The 27,903-nt window shown below is 32.7% G+C and overlaps 1 protein-coding gene across 1 annotated transcript; it reads left to right on the top strand.

The window, feature by feature from the left end:
• On the top strand, window positions 1-26,212 carry LOC139514412 (uncharacterized). Its single transcript, XM_071303618.1, has 5 exons — window positions 1-170; window positions 13,211-13,312; window positions 16,868-16,927; window positions 17,998-18,063; window positions 25,973-26,212. Exons 1-5 carry the CDS (start codon window positions 135-137, stop codon window positions 26,033-26,035), a joined length of 327 nt encoding a protein of 108 aa, XP_071159719.1. The 5' UTR covers window positions 1-134; the 3' UTR covers window positions 26,036-26,212.
• The last annotated feature ends 1,691 nt before the right edge of the window (window positions 26,213-27,903 follow it).

The raw sequence follows: 27,903 nt of genomic DNA, 5'->3' as shown, positions 1-27,903 counted from the left end.
TCGCCGCATCTCTGTCGAGAGAATGTACAGGTGAGGGATCCAGTTTACGGAATATAGAAGCTTCCGGTCATTATAATTTTCGCGGATTTCCATGTTGATAGCCTTGTGGAGCTTATAAAAGTAACAGTGTGAAGATGTCAGACGAATCTTTAATAAAACTAGTTAATAAGGTAAAATTGATGCAAATCAAATCACACATTGAAAATCATTATATTTTAAGCGATAACTTTAAGCGAATATGGTGAACACGTTGACGTTGTTGAACGCTTTTTCCCGCACATTGCACAGGTGAAATTATTGCCCCCAAATTTTTTTTTAATGTTTATAGTTGTGTTATATATTTTTCCCTTTATATTCTGTATAATTTTAGCACTTTGCAGTCTAGTGTATCTGTGCACCTTATTTATAATGACATGTAATCATGACTAATGATGTATACAAACATGCATACATAAATGATCATGAATTTATACCTTTAGGCATTATACTAGTTCAAATAATTATGACATCTGGCAAGGCAATTTAAAAAAAAACCTAGGACGCAGGCGTTGTGTGTATTTTCTGTAGTACATGTATATATATATATGTTGTTTTTATTACACATGTTACATGTATATTGCATATGTTATTGTTTATAGATCTATTTTAATAATATTGTTTGTAATTATATATATATGCCAGTAGTATAATATGCCCTTCTGAGCCCTAATTTGGTGTATAAAAATATTCTATTCTATATTATAATTATAAAAAACTAAAATTTATTTAGATTTAAGGTGTGCAGCTTAACAATAAACATGAACTTTTAAATTTATATGGGACATTTCCGCATTTTCAGTAACTTTATATACCTGTGTCAATTTAAATTTTTGGAACAACATGAACAATGAACTGTCCCATTGAACATGTTGAAAGAATACAATTCTCAACAGTAGGTACATTTTTTAGAATGATATGATAACAGTTCTTTGTACATTTTGTATTATTATATAAATTATTGCATCTTTAAGAATTGAATCTTTTCCTGATTTTGAGTAGCTTTACCAGGTGTCAATTTTAATTTTTCGATCAATGAACTGTCCCATTGAAAGAATACGATAAGGTATAATTGTTCTCAGTGGAGTTTATTTACTGGGACCTTTAAATTTCTTCTATAAATGAGTGATGGATTTCTCTTAGAAGAAATTTAAAGGTCCCAGTGAATAACTTATTCGATATGATTATAATTTTTTAGAAAAAAACTGATATACATGTAGAAGACTTGCATTGATCACAGGACTGCCAAAAATAACCAGTGAACACATTTTACAAAAAATGAAAAATGTTTTACATGCCAAATATTGACCAATTTTTTTTATCACTGGTATCATGGGTAACATAAATTGAATGAACATGTAATTTTAGATTTAAACAATTATCATCTTAATATCCATGACATAAGATTGATTGATTGATTGACAACTTGATTGATTGGTGTTTAATTTCAATTTCAGCACTAGCATACATGTATGTAAGACTGTGGCTTCCTACCAGTAAATATGGTAAAGCTTGCTCAACTGAAAACACATGAAAATTATCACAAAATACACAGGAATAATATAGAATTCAAAAAATACTCCCAATTTATATAATACCCCAAGCAATTTTCGCATCAGGTATAATGTTTTTGACCCGTCTGTCCATCAGTCCTGTTCTTGTCATCGCAACTCATCTGAATCCAAACAACAGAATTTCATGAAACTTTGTAGATAATTTACAGGACATACTCAATATGTTGACGTGCATATCGACAGGAAATTATGATTCAATTTTTTTTGTAAGTGTTATTAGATATAAGAAGATGTGGTATGAGTGCCAATTAGACAACTCTCTTATCCAACTTATACCCCTTTGCACTTATTGTCCTCAATATATACTACTTCAGCTGTTTGTCATCTCAATTCCTCCTAAACTACACAACAGAATTTCATGAGACTTTGTAGATAATAAAGGACATACTATGTAGGTGTGCATATTGACAGGAAATTGTGATTCAGTTTTTTATTCTATGAGTTACAAATGTATGCACCTTTCAACTTTATTGGCCTTAATAAACTAGCCAGTTAGTCCTGTTCCTGTCATTTTTACTCCTCTGAAACAACCCAACTTATATAATTTCTTAAAATAGTGTAGACAGTAAGTAGATTATAATTTCTTAAAATAGTGTAGACAGTAAGTAGATAACAAGGACATGACTATGTATTGTAGACATGCATTTCGACAGGAAATTAAGAATTGATTTTTAGCTCACCTGTCCCGAAGGGACAAGTGAGCTTATGCCATCACTTGGCGTCCGTCGTCTGTCGTCGTAAACTATTTCAAGAATCTTCTCCTCTGAAACTACTGGGCCAAATACTTTCAAACTTTAACTGAATGTTCCTTAGGGTATCTTATTTATAAATTGTATCCGAAGTTTTGATCTATCAACAAACATGGTCGCCATTGCTAAAAATAGAACATAGGGGTCAAATGCAGTTTTTGGCTTATAACTCAAAAACCAAAGCATTTAGAGCAAATCTGACGTGGGGTAATATTGTTTATCAGGTCAAGATCTATCTGCCCTGAAATTTTCAGATGAATCAGACAACCCGTTGTTGGGTTGCTGCCCCTGAATTGGTAATTTTAAGGTAATTTTGCTGTTTTTGGTTATTATCTTGAATATTATTATAGATAGAGATAAACTGTAAACAGGAATAATGTTCAGCAAAGTAAGATTTACAAATAAGTCAACATGACGGAAATGGTCAGTTGACCCCTTTAGGAGTTATTGCCCTTTATAGTCAATTTTTAACCATTTTTCGTAAATCTTAGTAATCTTTTACAAAAATCTTCTCCTCTGAAACTACTGGGCCAAATACTTCCAAACTTTAATTGAATGTTCCTTAGGGTATCTAGTTTGTAAATTGTATCTGAAGTTATGATCTATCAACAAACATGGTCGCCATTGCTAAAAATAGAACATAGGGGTCAAATGCAGTTTTTGGCTTATAACTCAAAAACCAAAGCATTTAGAGCAAATCTGACATGGGGTAATATTGTTTATCAGATCAAGATCTATCTGCCCTGAAATTTTCAAGTGAATCAGACAACCTGTTGTTGGGTTGCTGCCCCTGAATTGGTAATTTAAAGGAAATTTTGCTGTTTTTGGTTATTATCTTGAATATTATTATAGATAGAGATAAACTGTAAACAGGAATAATGTTCAGCAAAGTAAGATTTACAAATAAGTCAACATGACGGAAATGGTCAATTGACCCCTTTAGGAGTTATTGCCCTTTATAGTCAATTTTTAACCATTTTTCGTAAATCTTAGTAATCTTTTACAAAAATCTTCTCCTCTGAAACTACTGGGCCAAATACTTCCAAACTTTAACTGAATGTTCCTTAGGGTATCTAGTTTGTAAATTGTATCAGAAGTTGTGATCTATCAACAAACATGGTCGCCATTGCTAAAAATAGAACATAGGGGTCAAATGCAGTTTTTGGCTTATAACTCAAAAACCAAATCATTTAGAGCAAATCTGACATGGGATAATATTGTTTATCAGGTCAAGATCTATCTGCCCTGAAATTTTCAGATGAATCAGACAACTTGTTGTTGGGTTACTGCCCCTGAATTGGTAATTTTAAAGAAATTTTGCTGTTTTTGGTTATTATCTTGAATATTATTATAGATAGAGATAAACTGTAAACAGCAATAATGTTCAGCAAAGTAAGATTTACAAATAAGTCAACATGACGGAAATGGTCAGTTGACCCCTTTAGGAGTTATTGCCCTTTATAGTCAATTTTTAACCATTTTTCGTAAATCTTAGTAATCTTTTACAAAAATCTTCTCCTCTGAAACTACTGAGCCAAATACTTCCAAACTTTAACTGAATGTTCCTTAGGGTATCTAGTTTGTAAATTGTATCCGAAGTTATGATCTATCAACAAACATGGTCGCCATTGCTAAAAATAGAACATAGGGGTCAAATGCAGTTTTTGGCTTATAACTCAAAAACCAAAGCATTTAGAGCAAATCTGACGTTGGGTAATATTGTTTATCAGGTCAAGATCTATCTGCCCTGAAATTTTCAGATGAATCAGACAACCTGTTGTTGGGTTGCTGCCCCTGAATTGATAATTTTAAGGAAATTTTGCTGTTTTTGTTTATTATCTTGAATATAATTATAGATAGAAATAAACTGTAAACAGCAATAATGTTCAGCAAAGTAAGATCTTCAATTAATAAAATTGAGAAAGGAAATGGTGAATATGTCAAAGCGACAACCACCCGACCATAGAGCAAACAACAGCCGAAGGCAACCAATGGGTCTTCAATGTAGCGAGAATTCCCGCACCCGTAGGTGTCCTTCAGCTGGCCCCTAAAATATGCATAATAGTACAGTGATAATGGACGTCATACTAAACTCCGAATTATACACAAGAAACTAAAATTTAAAATCATACAAGACTAACAAAGGCCAGAGGCTCCTGACTTGGGACAGGCGCAAAATTGCGGCGGGGTTAAACATGTTTATGAGATCTCAACCCTCCCCCTATACCTCTAGCCAATGTAGAAAAGTAAAAGAATAACAATACGCACATTAAAATTCAGTTCAAGAGAAGTCCGAGTCCGATGTCAAAAGATGTAACAAAAGAAAATAAATAAAATGACAATAATACATAAATAACAACAGACTACTAGCAGTTAACTGACATGCCAGCTCCAGACCTCAATTAAACTGATTGGAAGATTATGTCTTCATCATATGAATATCAGGTACAATCCCTCCCTTTAGGGGTTTAGTATCATACTATCATAAAATATATGAGAAGAACATAACCCGTGTCATGCCAACAACTGTTTTTTTAGAAATAAATGTGTTTAGTTCTGATGCAAAGACCCTATCAGTGAATCAATGTTAAATTAAGTCAATTTGACCAAAATTGTCAATTGACCCCTTAAGGAGTTATTGCCCTTTAAAGACTTTTTTTCACAATTTGTTCATCATGTTGACTTACTTTAAAAAATCTTCTCCTTTGAAACTGCTGTATCAATTTCAGCCAAACTTAGGCTAAATGAGTTTCAGAGTATCTAGTATAAATTTTATATTTTATTTCCTTGTATGTCAAGAAACATAGCTCCTATGGCTAAAATAGAACATAGGAGAAAATGATTTTTTTTTTTTGGCTTTTGAAGAAAATAGGACGATCCAGAAAACATTTAAATAAATTGAAAAGCCAAAATAATCATTGATGAGAGATTTAACCAAAAGAATTAAGGTGAGCGATTCAGGCTCTTGAGAGCCTCTTGTTTTAATAGGAGTAATGTGCCTTTTATCTTCAAAATTTAGGATTAAATATGACGCCCGACAAGCAAAAACGACCCTTATGGCAAAAATTATGAATTATCAGATTTTTTATTAATTAAACAGAAAATACTTATGCCAATTCAATGTAAAAAATTTGAAAACGATCGGTGAAAAAATAGTTGAGAAATTTCAATTTTGGTAACACATGAAATGTGTTCTAACGTAAAATTCAACGTAACGTTGGAATCATACACTTTAACGTCGATTTAGGTTGCAGCAATTTACTACTTTACTCTTCTCCTGATACTTGACAAAATGTAGCCTGATATTCCTTCCTAGCATATGGACGATTTTTTTAATATAGATGTTCCTACCTAACACGTGCAATTCTGGCTGCAGGAATAACTACAGGACGAGCCAACTTATCGAACTATTATAAAGGACGATGAAGAGTATCTATTTATTTTTATTTTGTTCATTTTTTTTGATAAATTAATTTCGGATTTATCATGAGCAACGATGGTTTAATGGTACTTTCTGATACCATAGAATAGGTTTAATCAAAACAGATAAAATTGGTTTCTAATCTCTCCATTTTCTAAGTAGTTTCATCGTTCTCTTCCTTACAATGTTAACCGACTTATCTTATTGATGATGATTTTTGGAAGAATTCTGCCACATGCGATACAGTATCACAGTTTGATCGTCAATATTTTTTTTTAGCTTGACAAAATCTACCAAACATTTAGTATGACCAAAGGCTTATTTTTCTAATATCGTCCAGTTACATGTAGCACACACAAAGCAAGATAGTCAGTCATATATCGATTTTTTTCTCCTACAATAACAGAACAATAAAGACTTTCATTTGTTAGATTTCAAATATAAAAGAATTTTTTTAATTTTGGTAGCGATTTCAGTGTTATCTTAAATGTAATAAAAAAAACACACACACTGAAGTGTGAACTCCTGATTCTTCCAGGGCACTATCTGTTTTTCATCGGGTTCATGTTGCTCAATTTTTAAATTTCTGTATTATTTTTTGTTTCACTCGTTTGATTTTAAGACATGGTCATCTGAGTTTTCTGTTTATGATTTATGATTTCACGCGTGGTGTCCGTTTGTATTTATTTTATATTAAGGATCAACTTGACTAATTTTTACTCTTATTCGATCTTTCTAAGGTTCAGATTGAATCAATTCATATTGCCAGTTAAAACAGTTTGGCCATTCAAAATCAAATTGACAATAAAATTAGAAATGAAACATAGATTAAAGGAGCTCAATGTGGGAATTTTTCGTGGAAGGTCAGTGTTTTGAACATTTGATCTAAAGGAGTGGAATACATTTTGCCAATAGGGCGTTTAATACTGGTATTAATTTACAGCCGATTATATTGAGTGTGAAGGCAAAGGTAATATCTTTGGTTAGCTTGATTCGCGGCTAGCTTAACCGTGAAGTCATTTTTAGTTCAGGTAGCTACTGTACCACTCATTTAAAAGTAGACTCATTCGACAGATAACCAATCTATCTGTCTGTAAGACCAGGCTACTCCGAAAGGATGGTCGTATACCTTAGCTAACCAAAGATATTACCTTTGCCTACACACTCAATGGAATCGGCTGTAATTAATTTAATTGTTTCATATTTTTCATATCGGGGTCTTTTATAGCCGACGATACGGTATGTTTTATCTCAATGTTGAAGGCCTATAACTACGACCTGGGACTATTATACTAGTACAAGAGTCCAATCTACGACACACATCAGAATATATAGATGCAAATATTATGTGCGGACAGCAAGGCGACCAGACATTTGTCCATTCTGTTCAGTGGACATATCTAGTCTATAGATGTTCCGTGTTGAAGACCGTACCTTGACCTATAAGGGTTTACTTTTTTAAATTATGACATGGATGGTGAGTTTTTTCAATGGCACTCATACTCATTTTCTTATATCTACATCCAGTTCCATTTGTCTGAAATGCTGATACATATACATGTATGTCAAAACCCGACTATTTTGATTCACAAGAAGATAACACAATCTGAGGTTCAGAGTCATGTCTGTTATGAGGTACTGTTTGTGGTAAACCATGCAGACTAGCATAATTTTTCAAATATTGTACCAATGAAAATGTATTTTTTGGACGTCTATTAAAATTTTGATATTTTCTTGGTATTTATTTTACTGTTGATGTGTTTAATCAAAGATTTTAAACGGGACTCTCGAATACTATAGGTAACAGAAACACATCTCGACAAACTTACCTGTCGTCAAAAGTTTATGTAAAATGTGTTCGCTTTCGCTCTCCGTATCTAGAACGGGATTTATCTACGCCTTTTTATTTTAATTTACCCAATAAATACATATCTTTGCCTTCTTTTAATAGTTCATTTCTACATGTACTATCTTCAATGTTATCGTTAAATGAGAACTGCAGCTGCGTGTGCAATTTCATCTGTTTCAGATATATTTCTTGCAATAAATATATACGCATGGCAATGTTTACAAAACAAACTAAAATGCACGTTAAACTATAAGTGATTTAAACGAAAAATAACATTTGAAAACTTTATTAAATAACATTAAAAATATATCTCAAGTGCGAAATTTCAATCTGTCCGTGTTCGTAATAAATATCAACTATTTTTATGTATTACTATAATTATAATAAGTTTCGCCTGGATATCCCTTGTCAGAGAAATTTGATTCGAAGTGAACTTGAAAATTTCAATATTATGCAAAAGTAAAATAGATTGTTTTATAACATCTAAAGTATATCATTTCAAGATTGAAAAAAATATGAAGGATAACAAGTTTATTTGATGTGATCTAATTATATGGGGTTTTTTTCAGCTTGTACTGCCTCCATTAGTCCTTGCCTCATGTTTACAGATCATTGTAATATATCCAGCATCATCTTTTTGAAAATTAATGCAACATTGCAAAATTGCATTTGTTTCTGTTTCTGCTGTTTGCTTATTATCCAGTGACAAATATTTCATTCATATTAAAACTGGCATTTTTTTTAATAATAAAAAATAAATTGCACCAAACACTATAGCTTTTTTTTTTTATCCTCACCCACTTTAATTAATAGAAATGAGTCACAGTAAAACTGATTTTACATGGCGTTAAAAAATACCATTGAAAGTTTATTATCGGATTGTTAACCTTATCTTTTTAATGAATGTAGAGATTTACACGACGGGTGATACAGTCAGTGACTCCTGATCATTAAGTCAACATCATCAATTTAAAAAATGTCTTCTCGTCGTTGTATAACCTTTTGTACTAGAGTTGCATATTTATTTCAATCAAGTGAACAACTCAATTTTAGTCAAACAATATCCCGCATCTCATTTTATTCACAATCAAAGAAAATTAATACAACGAAATTGAACTGTGACCATAAAATAGTATACATATTTTTGACAACATTGTAACAATGATTAACCAGCTTAAACAATCTCATGTATGCATCCAAAATTGTTAATCATTTTTCGAATTAACTCAAGCCTCTAGCATTTTTTATTTTATAATGATCACTGATGATTTTTCTTCCTTACTTTGTTGTTTTGTTTCTTCATGGCCTACCACACAGACCATTTAAGAATAAAAGATTAAAAAATTTGTTTTCGAATGGATGCAGAACACCTATATTTTGTTTACTTTCAGAAAATGTAAAACGAGAATAAAGACAAAACTTGTCCTGAATAAAATTGAGAAAGGAAATGCAGAATCTGCCTAAAAGACAACATCCTGGCCAAAGAACCGAATTTTAGGTTGATTATAGTTTTTGTGCCGTATGATCCGAGTGGGTTCCATTCCCTTTCCACTTAGAAGATGAGTGGCCGGGATCTCTAAAGCCGATTTTGGCGATTTTTGTAGGAGATTTAAGTAAACTTCTAAAGCAGTTATAAAACAAGTGAAACATTGAGTTACTGCTTACTGATGATACCCCCGCCGAAATATTTCGGTAAACAGGAAGTTGTTGAGTGATGAATCTGAAAACGCATCGCACGATATAACTGAATTATATAAACCCTGAAACCAAATTTCAGAAATCCTTGTAATGTAATTCCTAAGAGATATGCGACGAATATATTCATGGGACGAACGGACGGACTGACGGATGGATTGACTAACGGACAGACAGGAGTTAAACAGTATACCCCCACTTTTTAAAAGTGGGTGATATAATTATGAACTGATATTTGTTTCATAATAACAGTTTTAAACGCATTGCAAATTTTTATGCCCCACCTACGATAGTAGAGGGCATTATGTTTTCTGGTCTGTGGGTCCGTTCGTTCGTTCGACGTACCGTTCGTTCGTCTGTTCGTTCGTCTCAGTTCAGGTTAAAGTTTTTGGTCAAGGTAGTTTTTGATGAAGTTGAAGTCCAATCAACTTGAAACTTAGTACACATGTTCCTTAAAGCGTGGCAAAATAAAAGACGAAAAATTTCAGACAGACTTTCTTCTCTTTCGTACTTAATTTCTTGTAAGCAAACTCTCTCGTGTGATTAACCATGCAAGATTTTCAGCATTTGGCATGCATAATGTTGCGACAAATATTAAATTATTTTCTTAGGTTCTTCATACAATAACTTGCCGTATTAAAAGTATAAAAGAAATCCAGCTGCGGAAAAACACTTTTAGAAAATATTTAAGTGGGTTTTTTTTTGGTATTGTTTATATATTGTAGAAGGTTAATACGTGTATCATCACACATCGTGGTACTATGTATATTAATGAGACATGGTGATGTGTGGAATTTATTATATTGTTTATAAATCATTCCTCTCAAGACAATAAGAATATACAGCGTATGTCAAAACAAGCATTTGAAAAGTTTGAATAGAAATTTATCACAAAATTAAATTTCAAATCGTAAATACAGCATTATTTTACAGAAGTATTTAAATGTAATATAAGAATATACTATTCAGTTCGCATGGATAACGCTATGTTTAGAAAAATATCTCAATTTCAACGTGCAAATTATCGGTTTGTTCTACGTTACATTCTAGCGTTGACTACCGATAACGACGTCAAATGCGATAAGGGTGGTTTTTGCTTGACGGGCGTCATATATTACTGCAACACTTTGTCATTGCAACTCCTCTGAAACCATGTAACAGAATTTCATGAAACTTTGTAGATTAAGTAAAGACATGCTATTGTAGAGGTGTGTATCAGAAAGAAATATTGAATCATTTTAGCTCACCTGGCCTAAAAGGCCAAGTGAGCTTTTCTTATCATTTGGCGTTCGTCGTCCGTCATCATTAACTTTTACAAAAATCTTTGCCTCTGAAACTACTGGGCCAAATTTAACCAAACTTGGCAACAATCTTCATTGGGGTATCTAGTTTTAAAATGTGTCCAATGACCCGTCCAACCAACCAAGATGGCCACCATGGCTAAAAAATAGAACATCTATAGGGGTAAAATGTAGATTTTGGCTTATAACTCTGAAACCAAAGCATTTAGAGCAAATCGAACAGTGGTTTAATTGTTTATCAAGGTTAGATCTATCTGACCTGAAATTTTCAGACGAATCGGACAACTGGTTGTTGGGTTGCTGCCCCTGAATTGGTAATTTTTAAGGAAAGTTTGCCGTTTTTGGTTATTATCTTGAATATTGTAGATAGAGATAAACTGTAAACAGCAATAATGTTCAGCAAAGTAAGATCTACAAATAATTCAACATGACCAAAATGGTCAGTTGACCCATTAAGAAGTTATTGCCTGTTAGGCCTAAATTAAAATATTGTTTGTTTGCCCTTTTCCGACCCTATGTTTTGAAACAGGGTAGGTAGGTAGGTAAAATATTTTATTTTTCTTTCCCAAAAAATAACTTAGCTCGGTACATTTTGGTCATGGGTAGGCAGGTAGGTATAATATTTTATTTTATAGATACAAAATCTACATGATGTCATTTTGGTCTGTATTGCTTTTGTTTAAGTATGTTTTTGCTAATAAGTTTCTATGACTATTAGTATAATAGTCCCAAGTTTTGAAGAAAAAAAAATATCATGTAGAATGTGAATTTAATTGTTTAAGTATGTTTTTGCTAATAAGTTTCTATGACTATTAGTATAATAGTCCCAAGTTTTGAAGAAAAAAAAATATCATGTAGAATGTGAATTTAATTCATATGCACTACAATTTTTTTCAAATATCAAAATATAGGGCTGTGCGGCATATTTTAAACGTTTTTACTTGCACTAATATTCTGTTCTATGTACCTTGTACGCTTACCTATAGACCTAAAGTTTTTCTGTAAGAGATAACTTTGTCCTGGTAAAATATATCCGGGCAGATATACATTGAACATTACTAGTAGAAAAGTCCCTAGAGTGTTTAAATTTTCGTGTGTGCCTGTGTTTTCAATAAAAATGCTACATCCTTGAAACTCAATTGACTTTGTCACGTATTTTACATCGCATTTATAAATGATCTGTATGGAAAAACTTCGCGATTTTACTGCCAAATATTCTCCCCTTTACAGACTTTTGGTTCAGATATAAATCAGAATATATCAATGCTGGTCGAAGGCATCGTTAACATAATCATCCTAATCTATGGACCACCAAAGGCCATCCCTACATAGGATACAAAGTTTGTTTACAAAATATTTTGTACACACGTTGATAATTTAGTATTGGACGAATTTTTTTTTAATGAACCCTGCTCTTCAAGTATAAAGATACAGAGTAACGTTCATTTAATCATGATTTCAAAGCTTTCAACATTGATTTCAAACAAATGCTTTGAAACTCCAAATGCAAGTGTTCATTTATGTCAAACGCTGACGTGATACCAAACGGACTAGACCTTATACAGGAAAGATGAAACCCGAGAATTCCGGTAAAAAAGTTTTGAGCGGGAAATACAAATATAAGAATTTTGGTAGGAACAAAAAATAAAATAAAATAAAATCTTGTTTGTAAACACAAATAAAAGATTTTCAGGCGGAACAAATTTATAGGGTCGGTCGGTAAAGGGCAAACAAACAATATTTTAATTTAAGCCTTACAGTCAATTTTAAACAATTTTCATAAAAAAAAAATATTTTTTTTAATTTTTAACAAAATATTTTCCTCTGTAACTAATGGGCCAAGTTCATTATAGATGAAGATAATTGTAAGAAGGAAGAATGTTCAGTAAAGTAAGATCTACAAACACATCACCGTCATCAAAACACAATTTTGTCATTAATCCATCTGTGTCTTTTGTTTAATATGCGCATAGACCAAGGTGAGGGACGAAGGCTCTTAAGAGCCTCTAGTTTTTTCTAGAATCAATATATACGCCAATTAGACCATCTAATTTGGCCTAAATATACTACTGCAAGGATATTTATAGACTAAAAAAATGTATTTCAACTATTTTCTCGCTTGAGTCGGTACAGGGAAAGTGAGAAAAGCAATTGAGTTTAGATAACCAATGATAATCTGTTTATGGATATTTTACCTATGGCAACATTGTTAATTTCATTGATGACGGGCATGTGCTCCCTTAGTTTATTGCATTAATTTTTCAAATCAATCGACTTCACTGATAAAGGAAATTATCAGTTAGCAAGATCAAAGGAATATTTCGTAAAATAGCGATGATATATTTTAAATGTTTATGTGCATACATGTATCACCCAGCAATATTTATCTGTTGACTTTTCTGGTGTTATAAGTCTATGCACTTAGGAATCTTTTGAGATTTTGTTTGCCAATGATAATGTTGGGGCGTGGGGTAAATGAGTGCACTCACAAAGGATCTTTAATTAGTATGAAAATTTAAAACTCTTAGCTGACAATTAATATAGAGATTATAGTTAACATGACACTTCATTTCATATTTTTACAGGATGAGTTTGAAGCTTTGAAAAAGAAGGAATCTAAATTACTTGTTGTAGATTTTTATGCCACTTGGTGTGGTCCATGTAAAATGATTGCTCCTAAATTACAGGTAAGTAACAAGAAAGTAAGGTAAACAGTCAAAACATTAATATTTTTGTCAAATGTTTAAACAAAATATATGTGCTTCATTCAACTACATGTAGTAATTCTAAAAAAAATTAGGTCATTGACATAAGGCCTATATAATTTTACATTCACGCAGCTGATTTTGATTTTATTACGACAGCAAAAAAAATTGTGGTTGCAGGGCTCACGCTACCAGGCGACTTGGGCGAAGAAGTCGCTTTCCCCGACCCCCAAAAGCAAAAAACAAGTCGCCCTGTTCTTGACGACACTCGCTTTCAGTCGCTTCCGTCATCGGACATTTTCAATTTTTACCAAGTTGATGAAACATCAATGTTTTATTGTTAATTAAAGAAATTTAGACCTAAACGATTGATTATCTTAAGAAAAGAGGTTGAAGCATTGTCTTTGCAGTGTGTAGCAGGTTATTTGATAAAAATACAACTTTTTATCACTTCGTGCATTTCCGCAAGTTCCGGTGGTTGTTAGGGAGCTACCATTTGATTTTTATGGGGGGGCTAGGATGAAAAATTTTGTCCTGCATTTTTTTTTAGCTGTAATCTCTGTCCTGCCTTTTTATTTTTCACTCTGTTCGGTCCTGCCTTCTTTTTTTTTAGTTTATCCTGACTTTTTTTTACCTAAATTGTCGTCCTGACTTCTTTTTTTTTGCAAGTGTCTCATCCTGCCTTTTTTTTTTACTCAAAACTCCTGTCCTGCCTATTTTTTTCAAATTTCATCCTAGCCCCCCCATAAAAATCAAATGGTAGCTCCCTTACTCGAAAACGTACATCAACCTAAATTTCGTCGGCAAAATAAGTTTGTTACTTCATTTAAACGTGATAAAAGTTGCCTCCAGTAAATGTTCAATCCATTTATTGCATTAAAACGTCATGTTCCTTTCCAAATAACTTGTCAAACATCTTTTATTTTTGTAAATTTTCTTGCATTCGTCCGCCATTGACCGATTTCTAAACTACGGATCTGAACCGGACCAGCTGTGACTGAAATCCGTACTTTTACAATAATTACTACGGACGCACGGATGGAACAGCTGACAGAAGAATATTGATCCCAAAGGGAAAAATTACGTATTCCACACGCATTAAGAGACTTTTGGTTACATCTCATTGATTGGTGTATATAATTCCCTATATTTTTTATGGATTGTTTCAAAGTTGCTTAACTCTGAGACTATTAATTATATTATGGCCCAGCTTAATAACTTTTTTTAAAATAAAATTTTTTTTTTTTAGTGCTAGATATAAATATTTAGATTTTAGTTTCTCAAAACCTTAGTTAAACTTAAATAACTTTTAATTTGAAATGTTACTTTAATTGTATACTCAGATATGAATTGAATAATATAAAAAGAACATTATTTACATATGACCCTTTATACTATAGTAAAATCCAAACATTGTAGCAGTCTGCACGGTTAGCCACAAGTCCGATGCCCCAGACTAGTAAAATTTCTTTCAGACTAGTAAGTTTTTGCAAAACTTTGTTTGGCAGTCTGCACGGTTAGCCACTAGTCCGATGCCCCAGACTAGCAAAATTTCATTTGGACTAGTAAGTTTTTGCAAAACATTTGTTTGGCCAAATAAGAAAAATGTCAGAATATTGGTCTTCGGACTAGTAGTTGAAAAAGTTTTTGGTGCAGACTGGTTTGGACCAATAAGAAAAATTTCAAAATATTGGTCTTCGGACTAGCAGTTGAAAATTTTTTGGTGCAGACTGTTGTAGCGCACTGCACGAATGAGCACTTCTCTTTCAAATCTCACCACTTCTCCCTATAATTCTGAAGTAGTGTGAGCCCTGGGTTGTATAATGGTATTAATATTATGTCGGCTGCAGCTTCAGCATTGCCCGAAAACATTTGGTTTCCAGACAATAACTATAGGATAAGTAAATAACAATCTATGAAATTTAAACACAAGGTTTATAACCACAAAAGGAAGATTGGGATTGATTTTGGGGGTTATAGTCCAAACAGTTTAGGAATTAGGAGCCCTAAAAAGCATTTTTCCAGTTTCCAGACAATAACTTGTGGAATGGTGTATGGATCTCTCTGAAATTATACCACAAAGGGATGGTTAGGATTAGCTTTGGGGATTTATGGTTCAAACCCTTTAGGAATTAGGGGCAAAAAAAGGGGAAAACAAGGGTTTCCTGGTTAATGGACAATTACTTCAGTACAATGTTATGTTTGAATAAACTCCCTTACACTGCTTTTAAATTATGTACATTTATAAAGAAATGTTCTATTGTCTTGAGGTGATTAGCTGTCAATTTATTTGTAGAAGTTACTTTTAAAATGCTGATTAAGGTACACATATTAATTTTAGCCATTATTATTTATGTCATTTTCTATGATATATATAAAGGGGTAATTATAGTTTCAAACTCCATTGGAAATTTGGAATTGAGATTATGACCATATCTTGAGGTAAATATTTTTATTTTATTTTTGGAAAAGGGGGGGGGGGGAATTATGGGGAACATTTTTTTCTCCTCAAGATTTCAGAAAATAAAAAGAAAATTTCTTCAAAAATTATTATTATTTTTTTGCTAAAAAGAAAAGGGGGGTAAATTACGATTTTTTTTTTTTTTTTTTTTTTTTTTTTTATTTTATTGATTTTTTTTTTTTGGGGGGGGGTCAATTTGCAACATATTGTATTGCACATAAGCAAAAAAAAAGGGGGGGTAATTTGTTTTATATTTTTTATTGGGGGGGGGGGGGGGGGTGGAAGGGTCTATTCGCAACAGCATAGTGTATTGCACAAAAGCAAAAAATTGAATATAAATTCAAGTCATATAAACAATTCTAAGTTCTTTGACTACAGTTATTCTGTGTCAGAAATCTATTATGTGTCAAATATTTAATTACTATCCTTATTCAGATGTATCAAGGGCATTATAATGTCAATTTTTGTCCCAACTTTTCAGTGTTAGAACTCTGCGGTCGTATCCAGCTGCGCTCAGCAAAGCAATTTATTGTAAGTTGCATTGTAATATCACCCATACATATTGAATTATACAAAATGTAGCAGCTTAAAGAGGATTGTTCATGTATAGTTTAATTTGATGCATTACTCATTAACTGCTCACAACTGTCAATTGATAAACAGATATAAGAAGATGTGGTATGTGTGCCAACAAGACAACTCTCCATCAAAGTCACAATTTGGAAAAAAAGTAAACCATTATACATGTAGGTCAAAGTATAGTCTTCAACACAGCGCATTAGCTCATATCAAACAGCAAGCTCTACATGGCCCCAAATATGACTAGTGTAAAACCATTCAAACGGGAAATGATCTTATCTGCTGTCTTCATTTTATAAGTCCTTATAATATATATATAGATTCTATTTTTAATCAAACTGTACCTCTTTTTGGAATACAGTCAATACATGTGAAATTAATGTCTTGTACATTTCACTTTTAAATGCAACTCCTCAATCATTTGTCAAACGTATTGCAGGGCAGGTGTTACCCTTTGTGAGTTTGCTCACAGTTCTAGTTATGTATTTTTATTTCAGGAAATGGCAAAAGAGTTTTCTGATGTAATGTTTTTAAAAGTTGATGTAGACGAAGAGGAAGTAAGTTAGCTAGTTATTTACATGATGGATGAGTTTTTCTTAACTTTTAATGTCCATTCCAGACTGAGCATAACAAAAAATATGCTGAACATACCCTATATTTTTCACTAAAAAAAATAATTCAAACCCTTGGTAAGCATGTAAGATATTAAAATTCTTCTCATTTTTTTCTAACTGTATTCTTATAATTCAACTTGTATTTTTACAACAATAAGCATTTATTCAGTGCTTAATGTTTTCATCTTTAAAAAGAAAGCTACATTTATTCCATTTATGTTGATAAGGTATTAATTTAGGTGAAAGGAAAAAAGACAGATATTAAAAGTCAAGAAAAGGTTCTCAAAATTTATGTACTGTAAATTCAGAAATTATTGCATTCATTTATTATTGGGATTTTGTCATTTTAGACTTGAATGCGAATTTAATTTTTATGATTGAGACAAATCCTGTTTGATTCTGACATATAAAATATTTCAAATTGCAAGTTTATATTATTGGGTTTACTCTATCGCATTTTTTGCAATAATAAAAACATCGCAATAATTTCTGAATTTACAGTATTACAATGTACTTAATCAGGTAGAATATATATAAAGTACAGTATTTTATTTTAAACACATTGTTTAAAGTAATTCAATAATTTTATGAGATCAAATTAAAACAGAAAGTAAAATTGTATATTACAGATCATGATATTCTTAATTTCCTGACTTTCCTGTGTCAACAAAAATAAGAAGAATAAGGACAATTAAAGCTCTGATTCCTTTCACGGATTTGGCTATACTTTTTGGAACTTTTGAATTATAGCTCTACATCTTTTATATAAGCTTTGGATTTTACATATTTTGGCCACGAGCATCACTGAAGAGATATTATTTGTTGAAATGCGCATCTGGTGCAGAAAAATTGGTACCGTAAATGTTATTAACTCATGTTAGGAGAAATGTAGCTATCACAACAAACAAAATGTAGCAATTTTTTTGATAATGATGCCGACGTGGTAGTTTTCATTACAGACTTCCTTTTATATAATTTGTATTCAGCATGATTTCCGGTATATAATTTTTCAGGAACTAGCACAAAGCTGTGGGATTAGTGCAATGCCTACTTTTCAGCTATACAAAGGAGGTGAAAAGGTAAGTTAAAATCATATGCCATATGCAAACTGAATATTAATACTGGTTTTGGTTCAAGTTAGGTATCCTTGACTTTCCTTCTATTGGTTTACTGACACCAATCTGATTACCAGTAGAATAAAACATGTTTTGATTCATGTTTTGCATGTCAAATGTAGGACTCCCAAGCATGACATGTCAGTAAGAGAAGAAGTCAGGGCTTTTTAGCTCACCTGGCCTAAAAGGCCATGTGAGCTTTTCTCATCACTTGGCGTCCGTCGTCGTCGTCGTCGTCGTCGTCGTTAACAATTTTTCAAACATCTTCTCCTCTGAAACTACTGAATGGATTTGAATGAAACTTAACATGATTGTTCCTTAGTATATCCTGCACAAAATGTGCGCTTCGATTTTTGATCCGTCAAAAAACATGGCCGCCGTTACTTAAAATAGAACATAGGGGTCAAATGCAGTTTTTGGCTTATATCTCAAAAACGAAAGCATTTAGAGCAAATCTGACATGGGGTAAAAATGTTCATTAGGTCAAGATCTATCAGCCCTGAAATTTTCAGATGAATCAAACAAACCATTGTTGGGTTGCTGCCACTTAATTGGTAATTTTAAGGAAATTTTGCAGTTTTTGGTCATTATCTTGAATATTATTATAGATAAAGATAAACTGTAAACAGCAAAAAAGATCAGCAAAGTAAGATCTACAAATAAGTTAATATGACCAAAATTGTCAATTGACCCCTTAAGGGGTTATTGTCCTTTAATGACAATTTTTCACAATTTGTTCATCATATTTGCTAACTTTAAAAAATCTTCTCCTCTGAAACTACTGAATGGATTTGGTTAAAACTTAGCATGGTTGTTCCTTAGATTATCCTTCACAAAGTGTGTGCTTTGATTTTTTATCCGTCAAAAAACATGGCCGCCGTTACTTAAAATAGAACATAGGGGTCAAATGCAGTTTTTGGCTTATATCTCAAAAACGAAAGCATTTAGAGCAAATCTGACATGGAGTAAAAATGTTCATTAGGTCAAGATCTATCAGCCCTGAAATTTTCAGATGAATCAAACAAACCATTGTTGGGTTGCTGCCACTTAATTGGTAATTTTAAGGAAATTTTGCAGTTTTTGGTCATTATCTTGAATATTATTATAGATAAAGATAAACTGTAAACAGCAAAAAAGATCAGCAAAGTAAGATCTACAAATAAGTTAATATGACCAAAATTGTCAATTGACCCCTTAAGGGGTTATTGTCCTTTAATGACAATTTTTCACAATTTGTTTATCATATTTGCTAACTTTAAAAAATCTTCTTCTCTGAAACTACTGAATGGATTTGGTTAAAACTTAACATGATTGTTCCTTAGATTATCCTGCACAAAGTGTGTGCTTTGATTTTTGATCTGTCAAAAAACATGGCCGCCGTTACTTAAAATAGAACATAGGGGTCAAATGCAGTTTTTGGCTTATATCTCAAAAAACGAAAGCATTAAGAGCAAATCTGACATGGAGTAAAAATGTTCATTAGGTCAATATCTATCAGCCCTGAAATTTTCAGATGAATCAAACATCCAATTGTTGGGTTGCTGCCACTTAATTGGTAATTTTAAGGAAATTTTGCAGTTTTTGGTCATTATCTTGAATATTATTATAGATAAAGATAAACTGTAAACAGCAAATATGATCAGCAAAGTAAGATCTACAAATAAGTCAATTTGACCAAAATTGTCAATTGACCTCTTTAGGAGTTATTGCCCTTTAAAGACTTTTTTCACAATTTGTTCATCATGTTGACTTACTTTAAAAAATCTTCTCTTATGAAACTGCTGTATCAATTTCAGCCAAACTTAGGCTAAATGAGTTTCAGAGTTTCAGAGTATCTAGTATAAATTTTATATTTCATTTCCTTGTATGTCAAGAAACATAGCTCCTATGGCTAAAATAGAACATAGGAGAAAATGATTTTTTTTTGCTTTTGAAGAAAATAGGATGATTCAAAGAACATTTAAATAAATTGAAAAGCCAAAATAATCATTGATGAGAGATTAAACCAAAAAAAATTCAGGTGAGCGATTCAGGCTCTTGAGAGCCTCTTGTTTTTTTGTTGTTTCTTACACCATTTTGTATAAAAGTCAATATAACCAACAACAACAAAGAAGAGAACATTTTTTGTCGAGCCTGCAACTTTTGTTGCAGAAAGCTCGACATAGGGATAGTGATCCGGCGGCGGCGGTGTTAGCTAACTTCTTAAAAGCTTTATATTTTAGAAGGTGGAAGACCTGGATGCTTCATACTTTGTATATAGATGCCTCATGTTACGAAGTTTCCGTCTGTCACATGTCCAATGTCCTTGACCTCATTTTCATGGTTCAGTGACCACTTGAAAAAAAAGTTATTTTTTGTAATGTTGAATTCTCTCTTATTATAAGTAATAGGATAACTATATTTGATATGTGCGAACCTTGCAAGGTCCTCATGTCTGTCAGACAGTTTTCACTTGACCTCGACCTTATTTCATGGATCAGTGAACAAGGTTTAGTTTTGGTGGTCAAGTCCATATCTCAGATACTATAAGCAATAGGGCTAGTATATTCGGTGTATGGAAGGACTGTAAGGTGAACATGTCCAACTGGCAGGTGTCATCTGACCTTGACCTCATTTTCATGGTTCAGTGGTTATAGGTAATTTTTGAGTTTTGGTCTGTTTTTTTCGTACTATATGCAATAGGTCTACTATATTTGTTATATGGAATGATTGTAAGGTGTACATGTCTAGCGGGCAGATGTCATGTGACCTTGACCTCATTTTCATGGTTCAGTGGTTATAGTTAAGTTTTTGTGTTTTGGTCTGGGTTTTTTTTTTTAGCTCACCTGGCCCGAAGGGCCAAGTGAGCTTTTCTCATCACTTGGCGTCCGGCGTCGTTAACTTTTACAAAAATCTTCTCCTCTGAAACTGCTGGGCCAAATTTAACCAAACATGGCCAAAATCATTATTAGGGTATTTAGTTTAAAAATTGTGTCCGGTGACCCGGCCAACCAACCAAGATGGCCGCCATGGCTAAAAATAGAACATAGGGGTAAAATGCAGTTTTTGGCTTATAACTCAAAAACCAAAGCATTTAGAGCAAATCTGACAGGGTAAAATTGTTTATCAGGTCAAGATCTATCTGCCCTGAAATTTTCAGATGAATCGGACAACCCGTTGATAGGTTGCTGCCCCTGAATTGGTAATTTTGAGAACATTTTGCTGTTTTTGGTTATTATCTTGAATATTATTATAGATAGAGATAAACTGTAAACAGCAAAAATAATCAGCGAAGTAAGATTTACAAATAAGTCAACATGACCAAAATGGTCTGTTGACCCCTTTAGAAGTTATTGCCCTTTATAGTCATTTTTAACCATTTTTCGTAAATCTTAATTATCTTTTACAAAAATCTTCTCCTCTGAAACTACTGGACCAAATTAAACCAAACTTGGCCACAATCATCATTCGGGTATGTAGTTTGAAAATTTTGTCCGGTGATCCGGCCAACCAACCAAGATGGCCGCCATGGCTAAAAATAGAACATAGGGATAAAATGCAGTTTTTGGCTTATCACTCAAAAACCGAAGCATTTAGAGCAAATCTGACATGTAGTAAAATTGTTTATCAGGTCAAGATCTATCTGCCCTGAAATTTTAAGATGAATCGGACAACTCGTTAATAGGTTACTGCCCCTGAATTGGTAATTTTAAGGAGATTTTGCTGTTTTTGGTTATTATCTTGAATATTATTATAGATAGAGATAAACTGTAAACAGCAAAAATGTTCAGCTAAGTAAGATCTACAAATAAGTCAAACATGACCAAAATGGTCTGTTGACCCATTTAGGAGTTATTGCCCTTTATAGTCAATTTTTAACCATTTTTCGTAAATCTTATTTATCTTTTACAAAAATCTTCTCCTCTGAAACTACTGGACCAAATTAAACCAAACTTAGCCACAATCATCATTGGGGTATCTAGTTTAAAAATTGTGTCCGGTGACCCGGCCAACCAACCAAGATGGCCGCCATGGCTAAAAATAGAACATAGGGGGTAAAATGCAGTTTTTGGCTTATCACTGAAAAACCAAAGCATTTAGAGCAAATCTGACATGTGGTAAAACTGTTTATCAGGTCAAGATCTATCTGCAACAACAAAAGAAAGAGAGTTTTTAACGACCTCAGCTGGCTATACAACCCTTGCACAATCAACTGAATTTTGCAGAAATCATTTATAGGATAGATTGCCCTTATATATGATAATTTTTATTACCTTTTTGTTTTTTTGGCAAAGAGGGGGGGTGGGGTGGGGGGGGGGGGGTTGCGCAACAACAAAACTACTTCACAACTTTCTCATTACTTTGCATTTCTTGTTAGATAAATTTTACAAAAATTCTCCCCTGAAACAACTGTCGAATTTAAACAAACTTGGTTTAAATCACCACTAGGATATCCAGGGACCACTGTGTATGATGACCCTGCCTGCCCACATGGCTGAAATAAAACATCTAGGTTTCAAATGCACTTTTTAGTATTATATCTCTGAAACTAAACGACAGTACAACAGTTGCATTTATCATGCAACAATTGTAAATAAAAATATCAGGTGAGCGACAAAGGGTCCTTGAACCCTCTAGTTCATACTATATGCAATAGGTCTACTATATTTGTTGTATGGAATGATTATAAGGTGTACATGTCTAGCGGGCAGATGTCATGTGACCTTGACCTCATTTTCATGGTTCAGTGGTCAAAGTTAAGTTTTTGAGTTTTGGTCTTTTTATCTAATACTATATGCCATAGGTCAACTATATTTGGTGTATGGAAATCTTTTATGATCTTTATGTCAGTAGCTCAGGTTTCTTTTGACCCTGACCTCATTTTCACGGTTCATTGCACAGTGTTAAGTTTTTTTGTGTTTTGGTCTATTTTTCTTAAACTGTAAGTAATAGGTCAACTATATATGTTGTATAGAAGCATTGTTAGCTGTACATGTCTGCCTGGCATGGTTCATCTGACCTTGACCTCATTTTCATGGTTCATTGGTCTTTGTTTAGTTATCTTGGTTAATGTTAAGTTTATGAGACAGTTGTAATAAAGCTTTATACTTAGGACTATCTACATAATATCAATGATTAGTATAGAAGGCGAGACATTTCAGCGTGTGCACTCTTGTTCATTCTAAAAATGTCTTCTATACGTCAGAGTCAATTGCGTAACATGAGTTCAATGTGTGAAGTCATTTTTTTTTTATTAAAGGGAGAGATCTCATGGAAAATACAATTTTATACGTTAAATGGCTAAATAAGTCAAAATTAGACACTAGTTATGTCTGAGCCAGTGAGAGGTTTGATTTTGATTAAACTATTACTAATTATAACTAATTATGTGTATTGGTATATATCCTATATTTTTATGCTTTTACATTTTTCTCACTGATGCACATAGTTAATATGGCTTCTACTAACGAAAGCTCCATTTGGAGCTAATGTGTTTAGAGACTACTTATGTCAGTACACCTTTCCTATATTATCATTCTGCCTCTGATGAAGGTCCTTTTCGGACCGAAACCGGTCAGGCTATAAAACATCACCAGGCGCTGTTAATTATGTGTATTGGTATATATACTATATTTTTATGCTTTTACATTTTTCTCACTGATACACATAGTTAATATGGCTTCTACTAAAGAAAGCTCCATTTGGATCTAATGTGTTTAGAGACTACTTATGTCAGTACACCTTTCCTATATTGCCTATTACTAATTATAACATCTAAGTAATTTAATCTGTTCTCATTGGCAATAATTTCTCCCAATATTTTATAACACAGATTGCTAAATCATGTCAGTTATCATACCTGCCAATTTTTCAAAATGCCAATGGGGGTCTTATGTGCATGATGTGCAAGACAGCTCTCATAGTCCTACAAAACCTTTAAAAGGGCCTTCAAATTTATTTGAATGGATTTTATACGCCCGTCGTCTTTTAGACGGGACGTATTATGGTATACCGTTGTCCGTCCGTCTGTCCGTCCGTCGTCCACACTTCGGACAATAACTCAAAAACACTTTCACCAATTTCCATGAAACTTCAGTGAATTGTTTATATCTATTGACGTAAGCTCCCTTTCGTTTTTTTTTAATTTCAGATTTTAAGTTTTGAATTTATGGGGCTTTATTCATAAAAAAGGGGGGATTTTCAACACTTCGGACAATAACTCAAAAAGGCTTTCACCAATGTCCATGAAACTTTGGTGAATTGTTTATATCTATTGATGTAAGCTCCCTTTCAATTTTTATAAATTTCAGATTTGAAGTTTTGGATTTATGGGGCTTTATTCATAAAAAAGGGGGATTTTCAACACTTCCGACAATAACTCAAAAAGGCTTTCACCAATGTCCATGAAACTTTGGTGAATTGTTTATATCTATTGATGTAAGCTCCCTTTCAATTTTTATAAATTTCAGATTTTAAGTTTTGGATTTATGGGGCTTTATTCATAAAAAAGGGGGGATTTTCAACACTTCGGACAATAATTCAAAAAGGCTTTCACCAATGTCCATGAAACTTTGGTGAATTGTTTATATCTATTGATGTAAGCTCCCTATCAATTTTTATAAATTTCAGATTTTACATTTCCGTGTTATGAATTTTTATGCTTAAAAAAGGGGAGATTTTCCAACACTTTCACAAAATTTATGCAACTTTGATAAATTGTTTAAATCTATTGACATAAGCTCCCTTTCCATTTTTATAAATTTTAGATTTTACGTTTTCTTAAGTAATGAATTTTTATATTTAAAAAAGGGGGATTTTATAAAACTTTGGTGAATATATTAATGTAACATCCCTTTTGATTTGTATATATATTTCTAGTTGATCATATAAATTCATTTTAAGCATAAAAGCATAAAAGACAAGTTAAAAGAGCAACGGGCATATCATGCTTATTGTCTGTAATTTCAACTCAAATTTCACCCCTTAAGCCAGGTTGGCCCACTTTTATTAAATCAACTTACATGTAATCGACTTAATGTTAAATTAGTTCTTATCTCTAACATGGAGTATTGACAATCCCATGCTAATTGACCTGATAAAAATCAGATCAATTCATTTCCACCTGTTGTCATGGTTGTACAATGAAATATTAGACCTAACAATACAATACTAGTGCGTAATGTTTCTTTCTTAGATAAATGGGGTAGGTAGGTAGATGTTATAATTTGCTAAATTTTTTAACCTTGGGTAAATAGGGAACACCTTAATTTTGTCACCATGTATATACTACCAAAAAAGGCTAAAAATATCTTTAGGGTATGTAGCTGAACATGCTGAAGGGTGGAAAAAAACAAATGCAAGTTATTGCTTCTTTAGAAAAGGGGAAATGTTCGAAATTGTGAAGTGGAAAGCCACAATGATCATTGCACATAATTCAAACATTATAGTAAAAAAAATCATCTTTTTGCAATCCATAAATAATTTTCATAGTATTTATATTTCAGTTGTATGTTTGTATCTCATCATTAGTTAAAATCAATACATGTTCTGAAAGGAATCTATATTAACAAATCAATAGAACGGTGAAGTGTATATTTGAATGCTAACATTAATAATGCAATGATTTTATGATCACAAGTGAATACAGATATAAAATGCAAAAAAATCAAAACAACTAATACATAAAATGTTGAGAGTTTCATAAGCTTAAATTGTAAAATGGTTTTTAAAGAAAAGTTTGATCACATGAATTTATACAGTAAAATATGCCAATTTGAATGAATTACAACAAATGCTACCTAATTCAGGCATCTCAACTCTATTTTATTCATCTTAATTAATAACAAGATAATTAAAATGATGAATTACTTTTGATACATTCTTTGTATTTCAGGTAGGGGAGATCTGTGGAGCTAATGCAGACAAATTAAAAGAGTTGATTGCACAAAAGAAATAGAACAAACTTACATATATCACAGTGAACAATGAGGAACTTGCCTTCAAATCATGGAAATAATTAGTCAAAACCATGTGTCTTACAACATTTTTTATTTTCAAAAATTTTAAAATTTGTTTTTTGGTATACATTTCTTACAAAATCTTTGACTCAATAAATGTTTGTGTAACTTTTTAATGCTCGTTCCAGTTATTCTTTATCCCTATTGTAGTAGGATGGAATGAAGACCTCTGTTTCAAAAACAGTTTTTTTTAACAGATATGTCTTTTAGTTTTTCTATAACAGTAAAATCAGTGATTCAGAATTTTAGATATAAGAGTGAAGTACAGCAGGGTTTTATTTAAGCAGATAAAGTTCTTATTAATTGATTGATTGGTGTTTAATGTCACTGTCAACACTATTATGCCATTACTTGGTGGTCAGTTTTTATTGGTGAAGGAAGGTTGGTGCACAGAGGGAACCACTTACTTTGTTAGAAAAAGTTATTTGAGCATGTGTATATGAGCTAGATGCATTCTTTGGTATGCTTGTAGTGCATATGAGCAATTCAAAGTACTTAACCTTCAATACGAAACCATTAAGTCTTAACTCTTACTGTACTGAAAGTTTGGGAGCATATTTTTTTACCCCTTCCATCTGTTCGTCTGTCCTTCCTTCCCCCATTATGGGTTTAAAGTAATTCCAGATAACTCCCCCTACAGTTTGAATGCTTGGATATTTTCACTTTGTTGGCTGTTTGAAGGTGTGCATGTGGGTTTTAATTTTAATTAATATTTGCATTTTTGGGGAGAAAGTTGAACTTGTCGTTTTGTCTTTTTTTAGCTCACCTGGCCCGAAGGGCCAAGTGAGCTTTTCTCATCACTTGGCGTCCGTCGTCCGTCGTCGTCCGTCGTCCGTCGTCGTCGTCGTCCGTCGTCGTTAACTTTTACAAAAATCTTCTCCTCTGAAACTACTGGGCCAAATCAAACCAAACTTGGCCACAATCATCATTGGGGTATCTAGTTTAAAAAATGTGTGGCGTGACCCGGTCAACCAACCAAGATGGCCGCCACGGCTAAAAATAGAACATAGGGGTAAAATGCAGTTTTTGGCTTATAACTCAAAAACCAAAGCATTTAGAGCAAATCTGACATGGGGTAAAAATGTTTATCAGGTCAAGATCTATCTGCCCTGTAATTTTCAGATGAATCGGTCAATCGGTTGTTGGGTTGCTGCCCCTGAATTGGTAATTTTGAGGAAATTTTGCTGTTTTTGGTTATTATCTTGAATATTATTATAGATAGAGATAAACTGTAAACAGCAATAATGTTCAGCAAAGTAAGATCTACAAATAAGTCAACATGACCAAAATGGTCAGTTGACCCATTTAGGAGTTATTGCCCTTTATAGTCAATTTTTAACCATTTTTCATTAATTAAAGTAATCTTTTACAAAAATCTTCTCCTCTGAAACTACTGGGCCAAATTAATCCAAACTTGGCCACAATCATCTTTGGGGTATCTAGTTTAAAAAATGTGTGGCGTGACCTGGTCAACCAACCAAGATGGCCGCCACAGCTAAAAATAGAACAAAGGGGTAAAATGCAGTTTTTGGCTTATAACTCAAAAACCAAAGCATTTTGAGGAAATCTGACGGGATAAAAATGTTTATCAGGTCAAGATCTATCTGCCCTGAAATTTTCAGATGAATCAGTCAATCGGTTGTTGGGTTGCTGCCCCTGAATTGGTAATTTTGAGGAAATTTTGCTGTTTTTGGTTATTATCTTGAATATTATTATAGATAGAGATAAACTGTAAACAGCAATAATGTTCAGCAAAGTAAGATCTACAAATAAGTCAACATGACCAAAATGGTCAGTTGACCCGTTT

Source organism: Mytilus edulis, chromosome 1 (assembly GCF_963676685.1).
Source record: "Mytilus edulis chromosome 1, xbMytEdul2.2, whole genome shotgun sequence".
Lineage (NCBI taxonomy): Eukaryota > Metazoa > Mollusca > Bivalvia > Mytilida > Mytilidae > Mytilus > Mytilus edulis.
This window is presented reverse-complemented; position numbering and strand designations above follow the sequence as displayed.

Excerpts from the sequence above, each read along its gene's own strand:
- LOC139514412 (XM_071303618.1), top strand. The coding sequence starts at position 135 with ATGTCAGACGAATCTTTAATAAAACTAGTTAATAAG. Across the intron at positions 171-13,210 it reads TAATAAAACTAGTTAATAAG|GATGAGTTTGAAGCTTTGAA; the intron begins GTAAAATTGATG and ends ATATTTTTACAG. Across the intron at positions 13,313-16,867 it reads TGATTGCTCCTAAATTACAG|GAAATGGCAAAAGAGTTTTC; the intron begins GTAAGTAACAAG and ends TTTTTATTTCAG.